Source organism: Giraffa tippelskirchi, chromosome 13, assembly GCF_054371585.1.
Source record: "Giraffa tippelskirchi isolate mGirTip1 chromosome 13, T2T-mGirTip1v1.2.pri, whole genome shotgun sequence".
Taxonomy (NCBI): domain Eukaryota; kingdom Metazoa; phylum Chordata; class Mammalia; order Artiodactyla; family Giraffidae; genus Giraffa; species Giraffa tippelskirchi.
The window spans coordinates 55,408,727-55,427,655 of record NC_137287.1 but is presented as its reverse complement, the minus strand read 5'-3'; the positions used below and the strand labels follow the sequence as shown (position 1 = coordinate 55,427,655).

The following is an 18,929-nucleotide window of genomic DNA, read 5'->3' as shown; positions in this document are numbered from 1 at the left end:
CACTCTGAAGAATGACACACTAGCATGGTGTCCTTACACTGTGGCAGTGATTCTTTGTGGCTCTTAGTGACACAGTTGCCATGGCCTCAACGTTTTAAATCCCCTTGAGTGACAGGGCCAGTGTTTTATTTCAGAGTGCCACAAACACTCAAAGTTGAAATCCACTGCCCTAAATGGAGGAGAGTATTTCCAGATTTAGAAGATGTAGGACAATTTGATGACACACAATCTCAAATCTGAAAACAACGCAGAAAACAGTGAAGACCAAAAAAAAAAAAAAGGGTGACCAAGGAAAGATCAATAGATTCAAAATAAGACTTGAAATTGGAATCAGTGGATGAAGTTGAACTTGCGGACCACAAGGCGAATAAAAATGTTTGGTAAGGGATTCAGGTGAGCAAGATGCAACCCAGACATCAGATGGGGAGAGAGGAGGAGGAAGGAAGTAAACCTAAACAGCCCGATCGCTTCTCCCATGAACTCTGTTCACACAAGTTAATAGGAAAAAAAATTTGTTTAGAAAACTGGTACGTTAAAATAATGATTATCTTATGATCTCATTGAAAAGGGAATGAAAATGCTTGTGTCCACTATAGAATCACTGTAAGTGAAAAGAGAGCATTGTCAGCATCAGGATGGAGTGATAAAGGACAGCAAGCTGGATATTATAGTTTTAAAAATGTAATATTAGGGAATCTCTCTTGTGGTCCAGTGGCTGAGGCTTCATGCTCCTTGATTGGGGTACTAGATGTCATATGTGGCAACTGAGACCCAGTGCACCCTAAATAAGTAAATAAATATTTTAAAAATCTAATATTAGATGTCGATGGGGTTTTAAAAGAAGAGTCAGTGTTGGATTAAGAATGAAAATCAAACAATCTATTTTCCCTTCTGAGACTAGGAAGACCAAGGTAAAGCCTGGAGTGACTGACCCACTGCACTCAGGTGTGCTCAGGTGTGAGGATGCTGACACCTTGGCAATACACCCTGAAGCAGGAGGGGAGGGTGTGACAGCTGACCCAGTGGTGGGCTGGCCTGTCTGCAGACTGCTGAGCACTTGACAGTAGACTGTTCCAACCACACCCTGAATTTGGAACTGGCTCCCTCTGATTTGATATCTAAAGAGGCCCTCTTACCCTGCAGGATGTGGCAGAAGGGGTTCAGGAGGTGGTGACCCTGAGAGGTGAGTACATGTCCTACTGATTCTGGCAGTGATTCTCTGACATCTACACCTAGGCTTGCAGCTGGGGAGTATGGAAACCCAAGGGGTGCTTTCTGGAGGAGAAGATGGGCAAGCCCTGGGCAGAGGGTCAGGCAGGAAAGCAGAAAGCTAGGGCTCTGCTCAGAGGAGGCATGTGTTACAGTAAAAGCAATGAACACTCTCCGCGTGGTTTAGCTCTCCTTTGTCATGTGGTTTCTGACTTCCTGTGGTGGGGTATTTTTAAATCTCATCCCCCACTTTTTTATTATGAAGTATTTCATCTATTTTAAACAGTATATAGTATATATACATGACTAATATTCTGCCAGTCCTCATCATGAGTGTGGCTTTTGATCTGTGGCCAGTGGTCACCCCACCGGGTCCTGGTTAATGCCAGCAGCTATTCTGATTGTTCGCTGTCTGAATTAGGCCACTGTCTGGTTGCTTGCTATTTTGATTGTTACCCCAGCATATATCATGAAAAATAAAAAAACCTGTGTACACATCAGCAGAAGAAACAGAGCATTACAAAATATTTCAAAAGCATTTTTAATGGGTAAAGCATTTGCACCATTAAAAATTCAGAAAGCATGAAAAGTCAGCAATCTTATCTCTCAGCTGCCTCACCTCCAGTGTGAATAGTTTCTTGTGTATACTTTCGGAGATTTTATGTATAAACAAAAAACTGGATATATGTATTGCTTCATTTCTCACTGAGGGTAGTGTTTAATACACAGTGCTCTGTTCCTTTTCTTCCAAACCTAACAGTTTATCCTGGAAAGCTCTCCACTTCAGTGCATAAATAACTTTCTTTTTTTTCCCTAATTTCTATTGTAAAGAGCTGGGTAGGACTTCATGGTACAGTGGTGCTATAATCTCTATTGTAATTTATTTATTCTCCTACTGACGACATACAGGGTAATTTACTGGCTATTATAATGGATAACCTTGTACACACTCACTTCATAAATATACCAGTAAGGCAAATCTTAGAGGTGGAACTGCTGAGTTCAAGGGTATGTGCATAAGTGGTGTAACAACGTTTCACAGGAATGCAGATATAGCTGTAAAATAAAATCCCTGAGAGCAGAATTGCAGGATCAAAATGCATGGGTATTTAGATTGCAAGTATGTCTCACTCGGGCTGTACGGGCAACATGCAAGTAATGGTGTAGTAACCAACTTCTGGCTCTGTTCCAACTTGGGAGCTGAAAGCACTGTCTTAGGTAGTTTTATTTTACATTTCCTTCATTATGACTGAGTTTGAGTATTTTTTAAATATATTTAAGAGCATTTGTATTTCCTTTTCTGTCAAGTTCCTGTTTATACTCTTTTCCTATTTTCCCTTGGGACTGGCAGTGTTTTGATTGACTTTCAGGAGCTCTTGACATGAGAGAAGTTAACCCTATGTGATAGAAAATACAGGGTTTTTTTTCCAGTTTGGTCATTTGTCTTCTGACTTACATGGAGTTTTGCCATGTGGGGAGGTTTTTCTTTTTATGTGGGGCAATATCACTTTTGTCAACCTCAGTTGCTCAGAGGACTGCACTACTTCTGTGCTGACTCACTGGGCAGCTGGTCTTAGTAACAAGGGCAGTGGTTTGTCTCAAGGCTACACAGCCTGGGGCAGGCTGTTCCTGAAACGGGCCAGGAAGTAAATAATTTAGATCTCTGTTGCAACAATTCAGTCCTGCTGTTGCAGAGTGAAAGCTTCTATCTTCATAAACGAATGAGCAAGGGTGTGTGCCAATAAAACTTTATTGGCAAAAGTAGATGGCTGGCTGGATTTGGCACTTGGGCCCTAGTTTGCTGACCCCTGGCACAGGGGCCGTTAGGGCGCCTTCCTCCTCCAGTCTGTGAATCCAACTGGCACTACATTCAGTCTTCCCCTCAGAGTCCCTCCCTGGCAGAAAGATTACTTCACTCACTTCTCTTGCCGGAGTTCTAACCCTCCTGATACTCCAGCTGCTCAGCAGAGATTTACACATTTCCCAACCTGGAACCCAGAAGTCAGTTCCCCAGGCAGCTGTGGGCAGCCAGGCACCCAACCAATGAGCCACTCGGCACAGACTCACCCTTCAGTAACTGAGAAGGGAGCCTCCAGGACAATGGGAAATGCTATTGAGGAAGTTCCCTCCCTGGGACTTTTCCTCCAGCACAGCCCACTCTCAGCCTCCTTTACCACCCCTCATATGTGAGGCTTGGCCTCAGAAATGAGTTCTCCCATCTCTTCCATGCACAAGAAAACCTAATAATGTATTGAATTGATAGGGAAAAGAGCATTAAGAAATCATACAGTTCTTTCAAGTGGCTGCAGGAAAATCTCGCTTTGAAACTTTATCTGCAATCGACTCTTCCTGGCTTTGGATGGGACTCAGTCTTAAAAGAGGCTGCTTTGGAGGAAAGGTGGTAACCTGGCTGGGTCCTCACCTTGTAAGAACTGAGGACCCTCGTGAGGAAGGGCTTTCATGAGGAAGGGCTTTCCTGAGGAAGTGGCATTGAACGAAGCTAGGAAGGGTGGACACCAAAATCAGATTGATTATATTCTTTGCAGCCAAAGATGGAGAAGCTCTATACAGTCAGCGAAAACAAGACTGGGAGCTGACTGTGGCTCAGATCATGAACTCCTTATTGCCAAATTCAGACTTAAGTTGAAGAAAGTAGGGAAAACCACTAGACCATTCAGGTATGACCTAAATCAAATCCCTAATGATTATATAGTGGAAATGAGAAATAGATTAAAGGGACTAGATCTGATAGAGTGCCTGATGAACTATGGATGGAGGTTTATGACATTGTACAGGAGACAGGGAGCAAGACCATCCCCAAGAAAAAGAAATGCAAAAAAGCAAAATGGCTGCCTGAGGAGGCCTTACAAATAGCTGTGAAAAGAAGAGAAGCCAAAAGCAAAGGAGAAAAGGAAAGATATACCCATTTGAACGCAGAGTTCCAAAGAATACGAAGGAGAGGTAAGAAAGCCTTCCTCAATGATCAGTGCAAAGAAATAGAGGAAAACAATAGAATGGGAAAGACTAGAGATCTCTTCAAGAAAATTAGAGATACCAAGGGAACATTTCACGAAAAGAAGGGCTCAATAAAGGACAGAAATGGTATAGGCCTAACAGAAGCAGAAGATATTAAGGAGAGGTGGCAAGAATACACAGAAGAACTGTACAAAAAAGATCTTCATGACTCAGATAATCATGATAGTATGATCACTCACCTAGAGCCAGACATCCTGGAATGTGAAGTCAAGTGGCCCTTAGGAAGCGTCACTACGAAAAAAGCTAGTGGAGGTGATGGAATTCCAGTTGAGCTATTTCAAATCCTAAAAGATGATGCTGTGAAAGTGCTGCACTCAATATGTCAGCAAATTTGGAAAACTCAGCAGTGGCCACAGGACTGGAAAAGATCAGTTTCCATTCCAATCCCAAAGAAAGGCAATGCCAAAGAATGCTCAAACTATCACACAATTGCACTCATCTCACATGCTAGCAAAGTAATGCTCAAAATTCTCCAAGCCAGACTTCAATAATATGTGAACGTGAACTTCCAGATTTCAAGCTGGTTTTAGAAAAGGCAGAGGAACCAGAGATCAAATTGCAACATCTGCTGGATCATTGAAAAAGCAAGAGAGTTCCAGAAACACATCTATTTCTGCTTTATTGACAATGCCAAAGCCTTTGACTGTGTGGATCACAATAAACTGTGGAAAATTCTGAAAGAGATGGGAATATCAGACCACCTGACCTGCCTCTTGAGAAATCTGTGTGCAGGTCAGGAAGCAACAATTAGAACTGGACATGGAACAACAGACTGGTTCCAAATAGGAAAAGGAGTACATCAAGACTGTATATTGTCACCCTGCTTATTTAACTTATATTCAGAGTATATCATGAGAAACGCTGGGCTGGAAGAAGCACAAGCTGGAATCAAAATTGCCGGGAGAAACATCAATAACCTTAGATATGCAGATGACATCACCCTTATGGCAGAAAGTGAAGAAGAACTAAAGAGCCTCTTAATGAAAGTGAAAGAGGAGAGTGAAAAAGCTGGCTTAAAACTCAAGATTCAGAAAACAAAGATCATGGCATCTGGTCCCATCTCTTCGTGGCAAATAGATGGAGAAACAGTGGAAACAGTGGCAGACTTTTATTTTGGGGGGCTCCAACCTCACTGCAGATGGTGACTGCAGCCATGAAATTAGAAGATGCTTACTCTTTGGAAGAAAAGTTATGACCAACCTAGACAGCATATTAAAAAGCAGAGACATTACTTTGCCAAAAAAGGTCTGTCTAGTAAAGGCTATGGTTTTTCCAGTAGTCATGTATGGATGTGAGAGTTGGACTATAAAGAAAGCTGAGTGCCTAAGAATTGATATTTTCGAACTGCAGTGTTGGAGAAGACTCTTGAGAGTCCCTTGAACTGCAAGGAGATCCAACCAGTCCATCCTACAGGACATTAGTCCTGAATGTTCATTGGAGAGACTGATGCTAAAGCTGAAACTCCAGTACTTCAGCCACCTGATGTGAAGAGCTGACTCACTGGAAAAGACCCCGATGCTGGGAAGGATTGAGGGCGAGAGGAGAAGGGACAACAGAGGATGAGATGGTTAGATGGCATCACCAACTCAATGGACATGAGTGTGAGTAAACTCCAGGAGTTGGTGATGAACAGGGAAGCCTGGCATGCTGCGATTCATGGGGTCGCAAAGAGTTGAACAAGACTGAGTGACTGAACTGAACTGAGGAAGGGTGAGGTGGGGGGCAGGGGGGCATAGTGAAGGCATGCCGGGGTGGTGAGGGGCCAAAGGCCAGCTTGGCCAGAGGCAAGAGTGGCTGGAGAGGCAGATGGGGCCAGCAGAGCCTTCATCAAGGCTCCGCGTCTTAAATACATCTGTGGATGGAATCCACTGTAGAGGAGAAGGACACAGAACTATGGGACTTGGGTGACTGTAGGGGTGAGGGAGGGCTTTCCTAAGAAAGTGACATTAAACTCAGCTTAGGAAAGATGACAGTGGGCAACCAGGAAAGAGTGAAGTCGTCAAATATGCATTTATAAAGATGCTGCTGGGGACTTCCCTCGTGGTCCAGTGGTTAAGACTCCACATTCCCAATGCGGGGTGCCCAGATTCCATCCCTGGTGGGGGAACTAGATCCCACATACTGCAACTAAAGATCTCACATGCCACAGCTAAAGATCCTGAATGCCACAACTAAGACCCAGTGCAGCCAAAGAAATAAATACATGAACTATTTAAAAAATGAAGATGATGCCACCTGCCTTGTGGAAATGGATTAAAGGTTTGTTAAAGGTAGCAATCTGGAGCCTTTTGCTGTTGCTCAGGCAAGAGAGGCAGGGTAGGAGAGAGGCAGAGGTGCATATGTTTGAGAGATACAGAGGCTGGAGACTGATGGGGGTGGAGGACAGGGAGAGGGGTCTCTGCTGATGACCCCCAGGCTCTAGTGATGCTCGGTGGCTGGCTCTTAAAGCAAGATCCTGGACCACTTCTAGATGGTGGGCACCCTTACTCGACATCTTCCACAGGCTTGAATCTGGGGGGTGGATCCCCAGGGTTCCTCGGGTTTAAAGTTACTGACTTCCACCCATGCACCCCACAGAGCAAGCTGCAATCTGCTCACATCTTCCCTCTCATCTACACTTCTGTAGGCATCACCTGCCCGACTCCCACATCCGTGGAGCATGCAGACATCCGGGTCAAGAGTTACAGCATCAACTCCAGGGAGCGGTATGTTTGTAATTCTGGCTTCAAGCGTAAAGCTGGGACCTCCAGCCTGACCCAGTGTGTGTTTAACGAGACCGCGAAAGTTGCCCACTGGACCACTCCCAACCTCAAGTGCATCAGTAAGTGGCTGTCCCAGCACTGTCCCTCCACCCCTTTTGCCATGGCCATGCAGAGAGCAGACCGCAGTATGGGCAGCTGATGAGGGAGGCTAAACATCTGGGTTGAGGACCGAGGCAGAATAAACCAATGGGCCTCTAAACACAGCTCAAAGATGGGGAAACTACATGGGCTTTGGGGTCATACAGTTCTGGGTTCAAATCCTGGCTCTGCCACATAACCACCCATGAGACCTTGGGCAAGGGCCTCAATGTCTTGGATCTCTTGGTTCCTCATCAAGAAAATGGGCTTGATTCATCAGGTCCTTTCAACATTGTGGGTTGTAGGAGGAGTAAGCAAACTCTGGTAAATATTAACTATTATTACCATCAGTGCTTTAGATCACAGAAGCAAGAACTGGGCTACAGACAGAGGTGTTTGCTCACAGCACCCTGCTCCCTGGAGGGTTGTCCAATTCTTCCCCAGGGGACAGCCGTTCCTCCCCTGTTGGAAATCACTGCCCTTCCTCCCTTGTTGGTACCTGCCCTGAGAGAAGTGGGGAGACCCATGGAGCAGAGACCTCCTGGTCCAGACATCGTCTGGGATCCAGCCAGAGCGCCAGACCAAGAATGAGGAAAGATCTATGGAATTTCCCCACCTTAAAAAAAAAAAAAATCCACAACTGGATAACCATGCCAGGAGAAGTCAAAGAATCTTAGAGTAGAAGCCAGCAAGGTTATTTTCAGGAAGACTAAGCCCTGTACTCTAGAGAAGGAAAGAGCAACCCATAGTCTTCCAAGAGAAGGATGCATTAAATAGTCACTGCACACATGGTGTGTGTTCAGGTGGGATACGTTCCCACGCAACATTTGTGGACATTCTCAGCTCCTCTCCGGGGAAAGCAGACAAACGGGGTTGTTCAAGAGCAGGTTCATGGCTGGGGGACTCCTTGAAAAGCCAGTCTCTCTATTGAATCTGTAGTGAGATCACCCTGTGCCCCTGCCCCCGCACTGTGTGGCCACCGTGCAGGGCTTAGAGGCCAGGCAAGCCTTCTGCTTGTAGCAGAGGCATCACTGGGCTGGGAACAGTGTGCCCACCACATGGACCATTGGGCCCATGGGAACGGGCTGGGTGAGGCCAGGTCTGGGCAGTAATTTTGGGGAGAGCACAGCTGTCTTCCTTGATCTAGCCTGGGGACCCATTGGAACTGTAGTCCAGGGGCAAAAATCAGGGCTTCCTACTGTAGAGAAAGTGGATGTTTCCTCAATGTTCCAATTCCTCTGGGTGAGTGAATCAAGGATGTTGAACTGAACAGGGTGGGTTGCAGGGTGGGGTGGGGGGAATGAAAGATGGGGATTAGCCTAGAATCATAGATGTTTATAACCAAAGACTGGGGGAACCTTTAGGTCTTAGCCCCCAAAGCCCCACCTTTTACTACTAACAGCTCCTCCTATGATTTCCCCAACAACTTGTGCCAAAAACAATCTATTGAATAATCATTTGTTTTCTCATGCAAAAGCCAGCATTGAAAAGCTGAGTTGATATCATTGCTATCATTCTAGCCAAAGATAAGACACTTGCCACTGAACTTGTACAGTCTGTTTGCACTGGGAACTGCGGACGAACAGCTGTTTATCTCGTGTGTGTTTGGCCAGGCCTGGGCAACCACATGTGTCCACTTTAAATTATAAATTAATTATTTATTTAAATTATACATTTATGATTATTATTATTATTATTCTATCTACATCCAGTTCTGAAGCCACCCCAGGTTCCACCCTCGGGATCATAAATGCCGTGTGGTTATCCTCTCTCTAGGAGACCCCTCCCTGAGTCACCAAAGGCCACCCTCCACAGCAGCGCCGACAGGGTTGACCCCACAGCCAGAGAGCCCCACCCCCTCCGGAAAAGGTAGGAATGCCGCAGACTCTCTCAGGACTCCCATCCCCGGCTGCCCTGAGGTCCACAGAGAGCCTGCAGATCCGTGGGCCACTGCCGGGGTTCCACTGCAAACACCCCTTATTTACGTCAAGGATAAGAACTGACATTAGCTTCATTTTCTCTTTTAAGCCAAAGTTGCCGGACAGCCAGGCTTCATGGGTGCACACTTCATAATGGTTTAAAATCCACTCTTACTAGGCCGGATCACACTTCGTGGCAGATGCGTAGCTTCGACAAAGGTTTGGGCGGGGGTGGTGCTGAGGTTCTGCCCACCTTGCATATCGGCCTTCCTGGGCCTCATGGGCACTGGCAGAAAACCTGATCCTCCTGATCAGAGACGGAGGACTGTCTTACCTGGTACTGCAGGCAGCAGGGCCACTGGCAGGTTTCATCAAGTCCCTCGTCCAGACGTGCCTTAACAAGCCTAAGCAGGTGCCCGTGTGGGCGGCAGACATCCCTGGAGAGGAGGGAGCCTGAGCAGGAACCTGATGTTTTACTGTTGGTGTGAACACATCTGCCCTGTGCTCCAGGGGGAGGTACTGTCTCCACATGCCAAGGCCATCTAAGTATCCCTGAAAAGATGGTGCCTCCACTGGCAAGATGTGCAGAGCCAGGAGAGACCCAAGCACACCAGCTCCCAACAACCCTACCTGTGATTGTTTTGGTACACATGCTTGCACAAAGCTGCCAGAGTTCTGCATTTTGACCTAGTCTTAGGCAAACTCTACCCTAGTTTCCTCTGCACTGTTTAGAAAATCTGAGCTCTTGGATGCAAAATATCCTGGGAAGACTTGCCCTTCTCTTTTGACACCCTCTCTTGACTCTTGATTCTCTGTGGCTCATTACCCAGTGTGAGGTTTTTATTTATTTATTTATTTTGGCTGTGCTGGGTCTTTGTTGATGCTTAGGTTTTTCTCTAGCTGCGGCCAGCAAGGGCTGTGCTCGAGTTGCGGTGCATGGGCTTCTCATTGCCGTGGCTTCTCTTGTTGTGGGAGCACGGGCTCTAGGCACTCAGGCTTCATTAGTTGCAGCTCGTGGATCAGTAGTTGTGGCTCGAGGGCTCTAGCACGCTGGCTCAGTAGTAGTGGCGTCTAGGTTTAGTTGCCCTGCGGCATGTGGGATCTTTCTGGGCCGGGGATCAAACCTGAGTCTCCTGCATTGGCAGGTGGATTCTTTACCACTGAGCCATCAGGGAAGCCCCAGTGCCAGGCTTCTCCTGGCCCCGTCTCCTCCTTTCCCTCCAGGCACACCCATCCCACAATAGTTGACAGCGCTTGTCGGGCCACCTCCCTCGAGAGCCAGTTCTTAACTGAGGATGCCCACTGAGATCTCCTGGAACTGTGGGTGGTCTGGGGAGCACCTGGTTACTGGAGTTTCAGAAGCTCTCCTGGGACCCTCAGGAGGCCACGGCTGAGAACCATCGCTGAAGGGAAGGTGGAGGGGTGGAGCAAGGGTCTCCTTCCAGTTACTGAGCCGATGACAAACAGGAGGAAGAGGCTGCGGTGCCCACAACCCCTTTGACCCATGTCACACCTGGCTTGAGGGACCTCCCTCAGCCTGGCCTTCATGCCCCAAGCCCTTGGCAGATTGCAGCTGCGTAGGGAAATCTCGGGTGTGAGTGTAACCTCCAGGGTGGGTGCTGTGGCCAGTGGCACCTCATGGGCCTGCTCCAGGTCAGGGGGAGCATGGTCTGCAGAGCGCCTGGGCCCTATGAGGTGCCGACAGAGGGTGAGAGGGCACGATAACTCCTCCGGCGCATGTGGCTGGGAGAGTGTGGGGCAGAGGCCCCAACAGGGGGTCAGATAGCCCAGAATGTGCAATCATAGCTTGTGCCCCAGGGCTGGGCTCATCAGGACTGTATTATCACACTGGAAGACCCACTCAGCACGGAAACAGAACAGCACTCTACAGTTTGGAGCAGCTGCTGGCCAGTGAGGGTTGGGAGGTCAAGAACCTCAACGCAAGGCAGGTGGCTCAGCCTCCTCCCAGAGATGGGTGCCGAGCCAGGACGCATTCCTCAGGTCCACTCTTGAAAGGTCAGATGGGCTGAATCCCAGGTTCCCCTTATTTCAAAAGTTTTGTGTAAGTATGTAAAAAGTAAACTAAAATTAGCATCCTGATGTCTTTGGCAAGTATAGTTCCACTTTTCTTAATTATTTTTATTCATTTACTATTTGGTTGCACTGGTTCTTCGTTGCTGTGTGAGGGCTCTCTCTAGCTGTGGTGGGCAGGGGGCTACTCTCTAGTTGCAGGGCTCAGGCTTCTCACTGCCGTGGCTTCTCTTGTTGTGGAGCACAGGCTCAGTAGTTGAGGCTGGTGGACTCTAGAGCACAGGCTCAGCAGTTGTGGTGCACTGGCTTTGTTGCTCCACAGCATGAGGGATCTTTCCAGACCAGGGGTCGAACTCCCTGTTCACTGCATTGGCAGGTGGTCCAGTAACCAATGGACAACCAGGGAAATCCCCAGTTCCACTTGTTTGTCTGAGCTGGGTCTCCTGGTAACCACTTCTCCAGTGCCTGATACTACTCAAATCTTTGAGATCGTTAGCTTATGTGACCCATGATAAATAGTCATAAATCCACTAGTGTCCACAAAAGCCTCTTGGCCATTCGGAACAGATGAAGATGTTATCCACTCAAGGGATCTTCCCCCAGAGCTGTGGAGGAGTTTGCTGGGAGAGGGCTGGCCGGGGTGGGCTCACGGGAGTAGATGTTTGTCCACTCTCTTCTGAAGCTGAGAAAAGACACTGTTCTCAATGTTTTCATTGTCCATGTCTTGCACTCCCCTGCAGAGCCAGATCTTACTTCCAAGTCAGACACCAAAGTGGCCACAAGGCCAGCTACTGGACCAGGCTCCAGGCTGCCGTCCACAGCTCCTCCTGTGGGAACCACAGGGGTAGTCAGTAAGGAGACCACCTACGTCCCAGCTCAGACAGCAGCCAAGGCTCCGGAACACACACACCCGGCCTTGCAGGACACACCCGGTTAGTGCTGGCTTTGCCTGCTGGAGGAGAGCACAGCTCCCAGGGGCTGCTTCTGAGATGCAGGCACAGATCCAGAGTAGGCTGATCACATCACACCATCCAATCCAAAATTGGGACGACTGCCTGACCCTCTGCCTCCTGCTCTCTGCCACAGCCTTCTCGCTCCGGCCTGTGTTCTATGCTCCACCCTGCTTCAGTGGGAAGAGAACTGTCTCTCCTCACATTAAGCCACATGGCAGAGCCTTTGCTTAGAATCTGATTAAGATCTGCCTCCTCCTGATATGGGAGGACAGAGGGAGCTTTCTGCCATCTGGAATCATGGTGTGAGGGATGGGGGCACGCTCTCTGGGTAATCTGCATGTTCTGTAAATGCGCCTCTGATTCCTAAGCATGGCTCAGCATGGAAGCAAATGATCCTGGTCCGGTGCTAAAGTGAGTCTGATTTTGCTGGCTGTGAATCTCTCAGGGCTTTAAGATGAGAGCCAAACCGTCCAGGAGTTCTCTTGCTTAGAGAAATTAGTGCCTTCAGGACCATGGCAATAACTGAGCTGTAATCTCTTCCCTGCAGGTGCCTATCAGTACAATCCCAGAGTTGTGACTGGTGAGTATTTTCCATGGTCCTTTGTAGTTATATTTTATCTGCATCAAGTGGTGGTGTCTATGTTCAGGGGACCTCAGTGACAGGGTGCTGGACGGTCCTGACTTATGCCTGCTGTTCCAGCATGATCACCAACAGCTGCCCCTTTCACTCTCAGAAGTGTCTCTGTGTAGATGAGTTACAAGACTGCACTGTTTACAGTGTGTGCAGAATTCTAGGTTGACTATTTTTCTTAATGTTGGTAGGTTCTCACTGTCAGGTGATTGGTACAGAAGCCAGGTCGGTGCATCACAGGGCCCCCTTGTGCAACTATTCAGGCCTACTAAGTGGGGGCTAGACTGTTATTCAGGACCCACCGGAAAACCAGTTAACATCATTAAATGATGTTCTGCCATGAGACTCATTTATCTTTCACAGGGAGTTAGCACTATACACTCAACAGCGAGAAGTTCACGTTCTTGGTATAAAAGGCATTTTTACAGAAGACACATGACTTTAAGGCTGAGAGAGAGAGAAAGTCCCAGAGAGTATAAGGAGGAAAATGGAAAAGTGCTTGCAAGAATAAAAGAAAAAGAGGAAGGGAAGAGAGAGAGAAAAAAGGAGAGGGGAGGAAACAGAAGCAGGGAGAAATGTGAGAAATGCAAGGAAACAGAAGCAGGGAGAAATGCAAGTTTTCAATGAGGAAAAAAAAACTATAATTTCAACGCAGGCAAAAATTAATTTCTAATTTCTATTCACAAGTTTCCCAGCTAGAGAATGATTAAAGTTTTTGTAGTTATATTTTATCTGCATCAAGTTTATTCTGGGAAAAAACCAAGAGGCTTTGGTCATTTCTGCATTTAGTTGATTAGAATGGTTTTAAGAATGATCAAAACATATGCCAATGCAAGATATTTTTAAAAGGCTCTCTGGAGAGTGTTTTCATGGAAAAACTGTGGCGTTTAATGACAACGATGTTGAAACCAAAGTATGTTTATCATTTAAGAGGTGGCCAATAAATAAGAGAGCTGACCAAACATTTCTCCTTGTGTCACGTATTACATTAATCTTTCTACAGACTTTTACATTTTTTTTAGTCATTTTCTTGAACTGTTAATATTTGCCCAGGGCTTAACAATGAAAAGTTACAAAAGGCTGTATGGTAAAAAGCCTATCTCTGACTGAAAGTCCCCTTGCAGGCAGGCAGGAACTCCTGCTACCAGATTTCAGGGTATCCTGCAGAGAGAGTCAATCTGTAAATAGCATGTAGAAGATACACGATACAGTTAGGTATATTATTTTCACTATTCTGCACCTTGTCTATACCTAATGGTATGTTGTGGAAATTTTTTCATATCAATAGATAAAAACCACCTCATCCTTTCCAACAGCTCAGGATATTCTATTATATGCATTTGCCACAATTTATCCAGCCAAAGCCCTACTGGGCCTTGGGGTTCCTTACATTCTTGGGCTACATAACAAAGGAGGACTAATTGGAAAACCGTATATCACTTTGCATATGTGCAAGTATGGTGGTGATGCTGGTTTAGTCACTAAATGACTCCATGGACAGTAGCCTGCCAGGCTCCTCTGTCCATGAGATTTTACAGGCAAGAATACTGGAGTGGGTTGCCATTTCCTTCTCCACGGGATCTTCCAGACCCAGGGATTGAACCCCCCAGTCTCTTGCATCTCCTGCAGTGGCAGGTGGATTCTTTACCACTGAGCCAATTGGGAAGCCCATGTACAAGTATATCTGAAAGAAAAAAATCCTACAAAATTTGAGGGCCATTTTTTTCCAATGTGGATTTGAAAACTATTTTATTATGATATCTAATCTGTATTTCTTCCCAGTTCATGACTTTCACTGGATTAAAATATCAAAAATTCTCTCCCTTATTGTAAAATGCCAGATAATAAACATTAACTGAATACCTACAATAGGCAAAGATAGCTCTGCACAAGGAACTGTGGAAATACAGAGATTAAAAAAAAACAACTTTAAATCTTTTATGTGGCATGAATAAGATTTCTTTCTTCCAGACTACTTAATGTAAACACTAACTATAAGACAGGCCTAGTCAGCAAAGACATGAAAATGAGATCCATTTAAGTTTTATTGGCTAAGAAGATAGGAATTAAGACTAAAACCCTGCTAGGTGTCTAGAAACACTTAGTAATGGACAGTTTCTCCAAAGTATGTCTGTGATACACAATCCCAGCCACCTGGGACCCAGGAGTGTGTCCCACCGGGTACAAGAGGCAGAGGCACTCATGACACCTTGGGCATTGGTAGGGGCTCCTATTTCTGCAGGAATAAGCCACCGATTGATCATCTTTGGAAGATGATATAAATAATGCTTTACCATAGCAGTTGCTCAATAGATATTAATGTAATGCTTTAATCAGTCCACTGGTATTACCAATATCAGTTCTTAAAAAGTGAATTATGTAAATGACTATCACGACTTTTATGTATTTAAAGATTTTTTTTTGATGTGGACCATTTTTAAAGTCTTTATTGAATTTGTTACAATAATTGCTTCTGTTTTATGTTTTGGGTTTTTGGCCCTGAGGGATGTGGGGTCTTAGCTCCTCAACCAGTGATTGAACCTGCACTCCTTGTATTGGAAGGTGAAGTCTTAACCCCTGGACTGCCAGGGAAGTCCCTTTCACAACTTTTAGAAGTGGCTCTTTTAGTGCAACAAAATGGTAAATAGTAGATGTTCCATAAGTGAGTGAGCAAATACTCATTGGAGTTTGAGGGCTCTAACATTTTAATACATGTTGAGGGAAATTGTCCTCATTTCACTATCTTCTATATCTATGCACTCACTTGGAAGCCTTTTTTTTTTTTTAAATCAATAACCTTATTTGATTATTTCAATGTCTGTCTCTGTTCCTTACCTAGGCTATTTTTGAAGATTCCTGGTTGTGAAATAAAAGGATAGAATGTCAGCTACGACGGCGTTTACACTGCCATGTCCATTTAGTACACTTGAGGGGAAGGGTTCATCTTTCAGACTGTATTATACCTCCATCTTTCAGGGCAGAAGTACATCTGCTGTAGTTTACATGGTCAGCCTTTAAAGGGAGCTACCTCTATATCACAACATTCGTTTGTTCAAATGATACAAATTGAGCTCCTATCCTGTGCCAGACGTGGTCCTAAGCTGCAACAACATGCAGATTTCTCATTAAAAAGCAAACGGCACTTTACATGTCCTTCAGCTGCAGTTCAGTTCAGTCGCTCAGTTGTGTACAACTCTTTGTGATCCCATGGACTGCAGCATGCCAAGCTTCCCTGTCCTTCACTATCTCCCAGAGATTGCTCAAATTCATATCCATTGAGTTGGTGATGCCATCCAACCATCTCATCCTCTGTCGTCCCCTTCTCCTCCCACCTTCAATCTTTCCCAGCATCAGGGTCTTTTCCAATGAGTCAACTCTTCTCTTTAGGTGGCCAAAGTACTGGAGCTTCAGCTTCAGCATCAATTCTACCAATGAATATTCAGGGTTGATTTCCTTTAGGGTTGACTGGTTTAATCTTCTTGCAGTCCAAGGGACTCTTAAGAGTCTTCTCCAACACCACAGTTCAAAAGCATCAATTCTTTAACACTCAGCTTTCTTTATGGTCCAATTCTCACATCCATACATGACTACTGGAAAAACCATAGCTTTGACTAGATGGATCTTTGTCGGCAAAGTGATGGCTCTGCTTTTCAATATGCTGTCTAGGTTGGTCACAGCTTTTCTTCCAAGGAGCAGTGCTTTTTAATTTCATAGCTGCAGTCACCATCCAAAATAATTTTCAGGCCCAAGAAAATAAAGTCTGTCACTGTTTCCATTGTTTCCCCATCTATTTGCCATGAAGTGATGGGACCGGATGCCATGATCTTAGTTTTTTGAATGTTGAGTTTTAAGCCAGCTTTTTCACTCTGCTCTTTCACCTTCATCAAGAAGCTCTTTAGTTCCTCTTCACTTTCTGCCATAAGGGTGGTGCCATCTGCATATCTGAGGTTATTGATATTTCTCCAAGCAATCTTGATTTCAGCTTGTGCTTCATCCAGCCCAGCATTTCACATGATGTACTCTGCATTTAAGTTAAATAAGCAGGGTGGCAATATACAGCCTTGACGTACTCCTTTACCTATTTGGAGCCAGTCTGTTGTTCCTTATCTGGTTCTAACTGTTGCTTCTTGACTTGCATACAGATTTCTCAGGAGACAGGCAAGGTGGTCTGGCATTCCCATCTCTTTAAGAATTTTTCACAGTTTGTTGTGATCCACACGGTCAAAGGCTTTAGCGTAGTCAATAAAGCAGATGTTCTTCTGGAATTCTCTTGCTTTTTCGATGATTCAGCGGAAGTTGGCAATTTGATCTCTGGTTCCTCTGCCTTTTCTAAATCCAGCTTGTACATCTGGAAGTTCTCGGTTCACGTACTTTTGAAGCCTAGCTTGCAGGATTTTGAGCATCCTTGCTAGCATGTGAAATGAGTGCAATTGTGTGGTAGTTTGAACATTCTTTGGCATTGCCTTTCTTTGGGATTGGAATGAAAACTGACCTTTTCCAGTTCTTTAGCTTGCAGAAAGTTAATGGTTTAATTCCATCAATTAAGTATTTATTGATTACCCACTCTGAATCCAGCACTTCCTATGTGCTCAGTACAGGAAGACACAAAAGAGAAACCATTGCCAGGGACTAAGGTGTTGACATTCTCATTTCATAACTGCCTTCAGCGAATGCAGGCACACAGCATGTCAGATACCCTACCGTCTGACTGAGCTAGTTTGCAGGTACTGCCAAAAAATGATGATTCCCTGGATATGCACAGAGAACACTTTTTAAAAACTGAAGTATAGTTGATTTACAACAATATGTTAGTTTCAGGTGTGCAGAATTTTTGAAGATTATACTCCATTTATGTTATTACAAGATAATTGTCTGTAAGTCCTTCTGCTCTACCGTATATCATTATTACTCATCTATTTTATGTATGGTGGTTTATATCTGCTAATCCCCTATCTCTAATTTGACCCTCTCTCTTCCCTCTTTCCTTTGGTAACCACAAGTTTGTTTTCTCTGTGTCTGTTCCTATTTTATATATACATTCATTTGTATTATTTGTTAGATTCCGCATATAAGTGATATCATACAGTATATTTCTTTCTCTGACCTATTTCACTAAGCATAATATACTCTAGGCCCATCCACACTGCTGCAAATGTTAGAATTTCATTCTTTTTTATGGCTGAGCAATATTACATTGTACATAAATACCACCTCTTTATCCATTCATTTGTTCATGGACATTTGGGTTGTTTCCATGTCTTGACTTGGAAAACAGTGCTGCTATGAACACTGGGGTGCACATATCTTTTCAAATTAGTATTATCTGTAGACTTGTTGATGGTGGCCTTTCTGATTGGCATGAGGTGGTACGTCACTGTGGTTACAGAGGAATCCTTCATCACTCACACTGAACACGGTCCACTGGCCACCTCAGCCGTCTTCTCCACTGCAGACCCAACATCACTGTAGGCTGAAGGCAAGGCAGGGGCTCCTGACCCTTCTGGCCTCCTGTGCAATAATCCATCTTCTCCTTCCTCTCTCAAGCTAATCCTCCTCCCTTCTCTGTCTCATCAAATCTCTTTTCCTTTTTCTCCAACCCATGCACCCTGCTAGGAAACACAAAAGGGTGGAAAACATGACAGTTGCTGCATGAATCGATTGTTTTGGCGATTCTGGTTTCCATTTCTTTACTAAACTTGGTGATTCTGGTTTCAATCTCTTTACTAAATTTGGTGAGTTTTGTTTCAATTTCTTTACTACATGTGCCTGGAAATAACTGGGGAAGGAACCAAGTGTCTGAGTTCCAGGGGCTGAATTCAAATTGCTTTGTTATATCATTGGCTCAGGACCCCTCTTTGCACTTAAGTCTGAGTCTGCAGCTTCTATTCTCAAAAAGAAACAGGAAGCAGCATTGTGAAAGTGAAACTATAGTTAACATCAGCTCGCCTTTTCCAATAAATCTCTCCGTGAACAGTAAATGCATGCCAACCTGATTAGTCAATGTGAAGGAATAGTTTACTGGAGGGTACAACATCTCTGCTAAGAAATTTGTCTTTTAGTCATAATGATGATTAATGTTAAATTTAGAAACTCAACATCGTTCACTAATTCCTCATGTTTTCTCTTACTTCTTTTGGAATAGCTTTTCTAACTTTTTCTAAGTTTTATTTACTTAGGTAAATAAAAGCAGTCTTGTTTTTGTAACTTTAGTGTCTCTTCTGATTAGAACGTCATTGCAAAAAGATCAGGGAAGGAAAATGTAAACTTTTTAAAAAAGAAAATAAAGTTATCTACAAGCCCAAAGAATTAC

The 18,929-nt window shown here is 44.9% G+C and overlaps 1 protein-coding gene across 4 annotated transcripts in view; it reads left to right on the top strand.

The window, feature by feature from the left end:
• The window catches only part of IL15RA (interleukin 15 receptor subunit alpha), a 41,276-nt gene that overhangs the window by 17,744 nt on the left and 4,603 nt on the right, over positions 1 to 18,929 (top strand). For all 4 annotated transcript variants that reach the window (XR_014073030.1, XR_014073029.1, XM_081556635.1 and 1 more), the window contains exons 2-5: positions 6,872 to 7,066; positions 8,862 to 8,954; positions 11,776 to 11,967; positions 12,536 to 12,568. Coding sequence is in view for 2 of the 4 variants with exons in the window: in XM_081556635.1 (XP_081412761.1) it covers positions 6,872 to 7,066; positions 8,862 to 8,954; positions 11,776 to 11,967; positions 12,536 to 12,568 (513 nt within the window). In the remaining 2 variants the exon portion in view is untranslated. The remainder of the gene's footprint in view (positions 1 to 6,871; positions 7,067 to 8,861; positions 8,955 to 11,775; positions 11,968 to 12,535; positions 12,569 to 18,929) is intronic.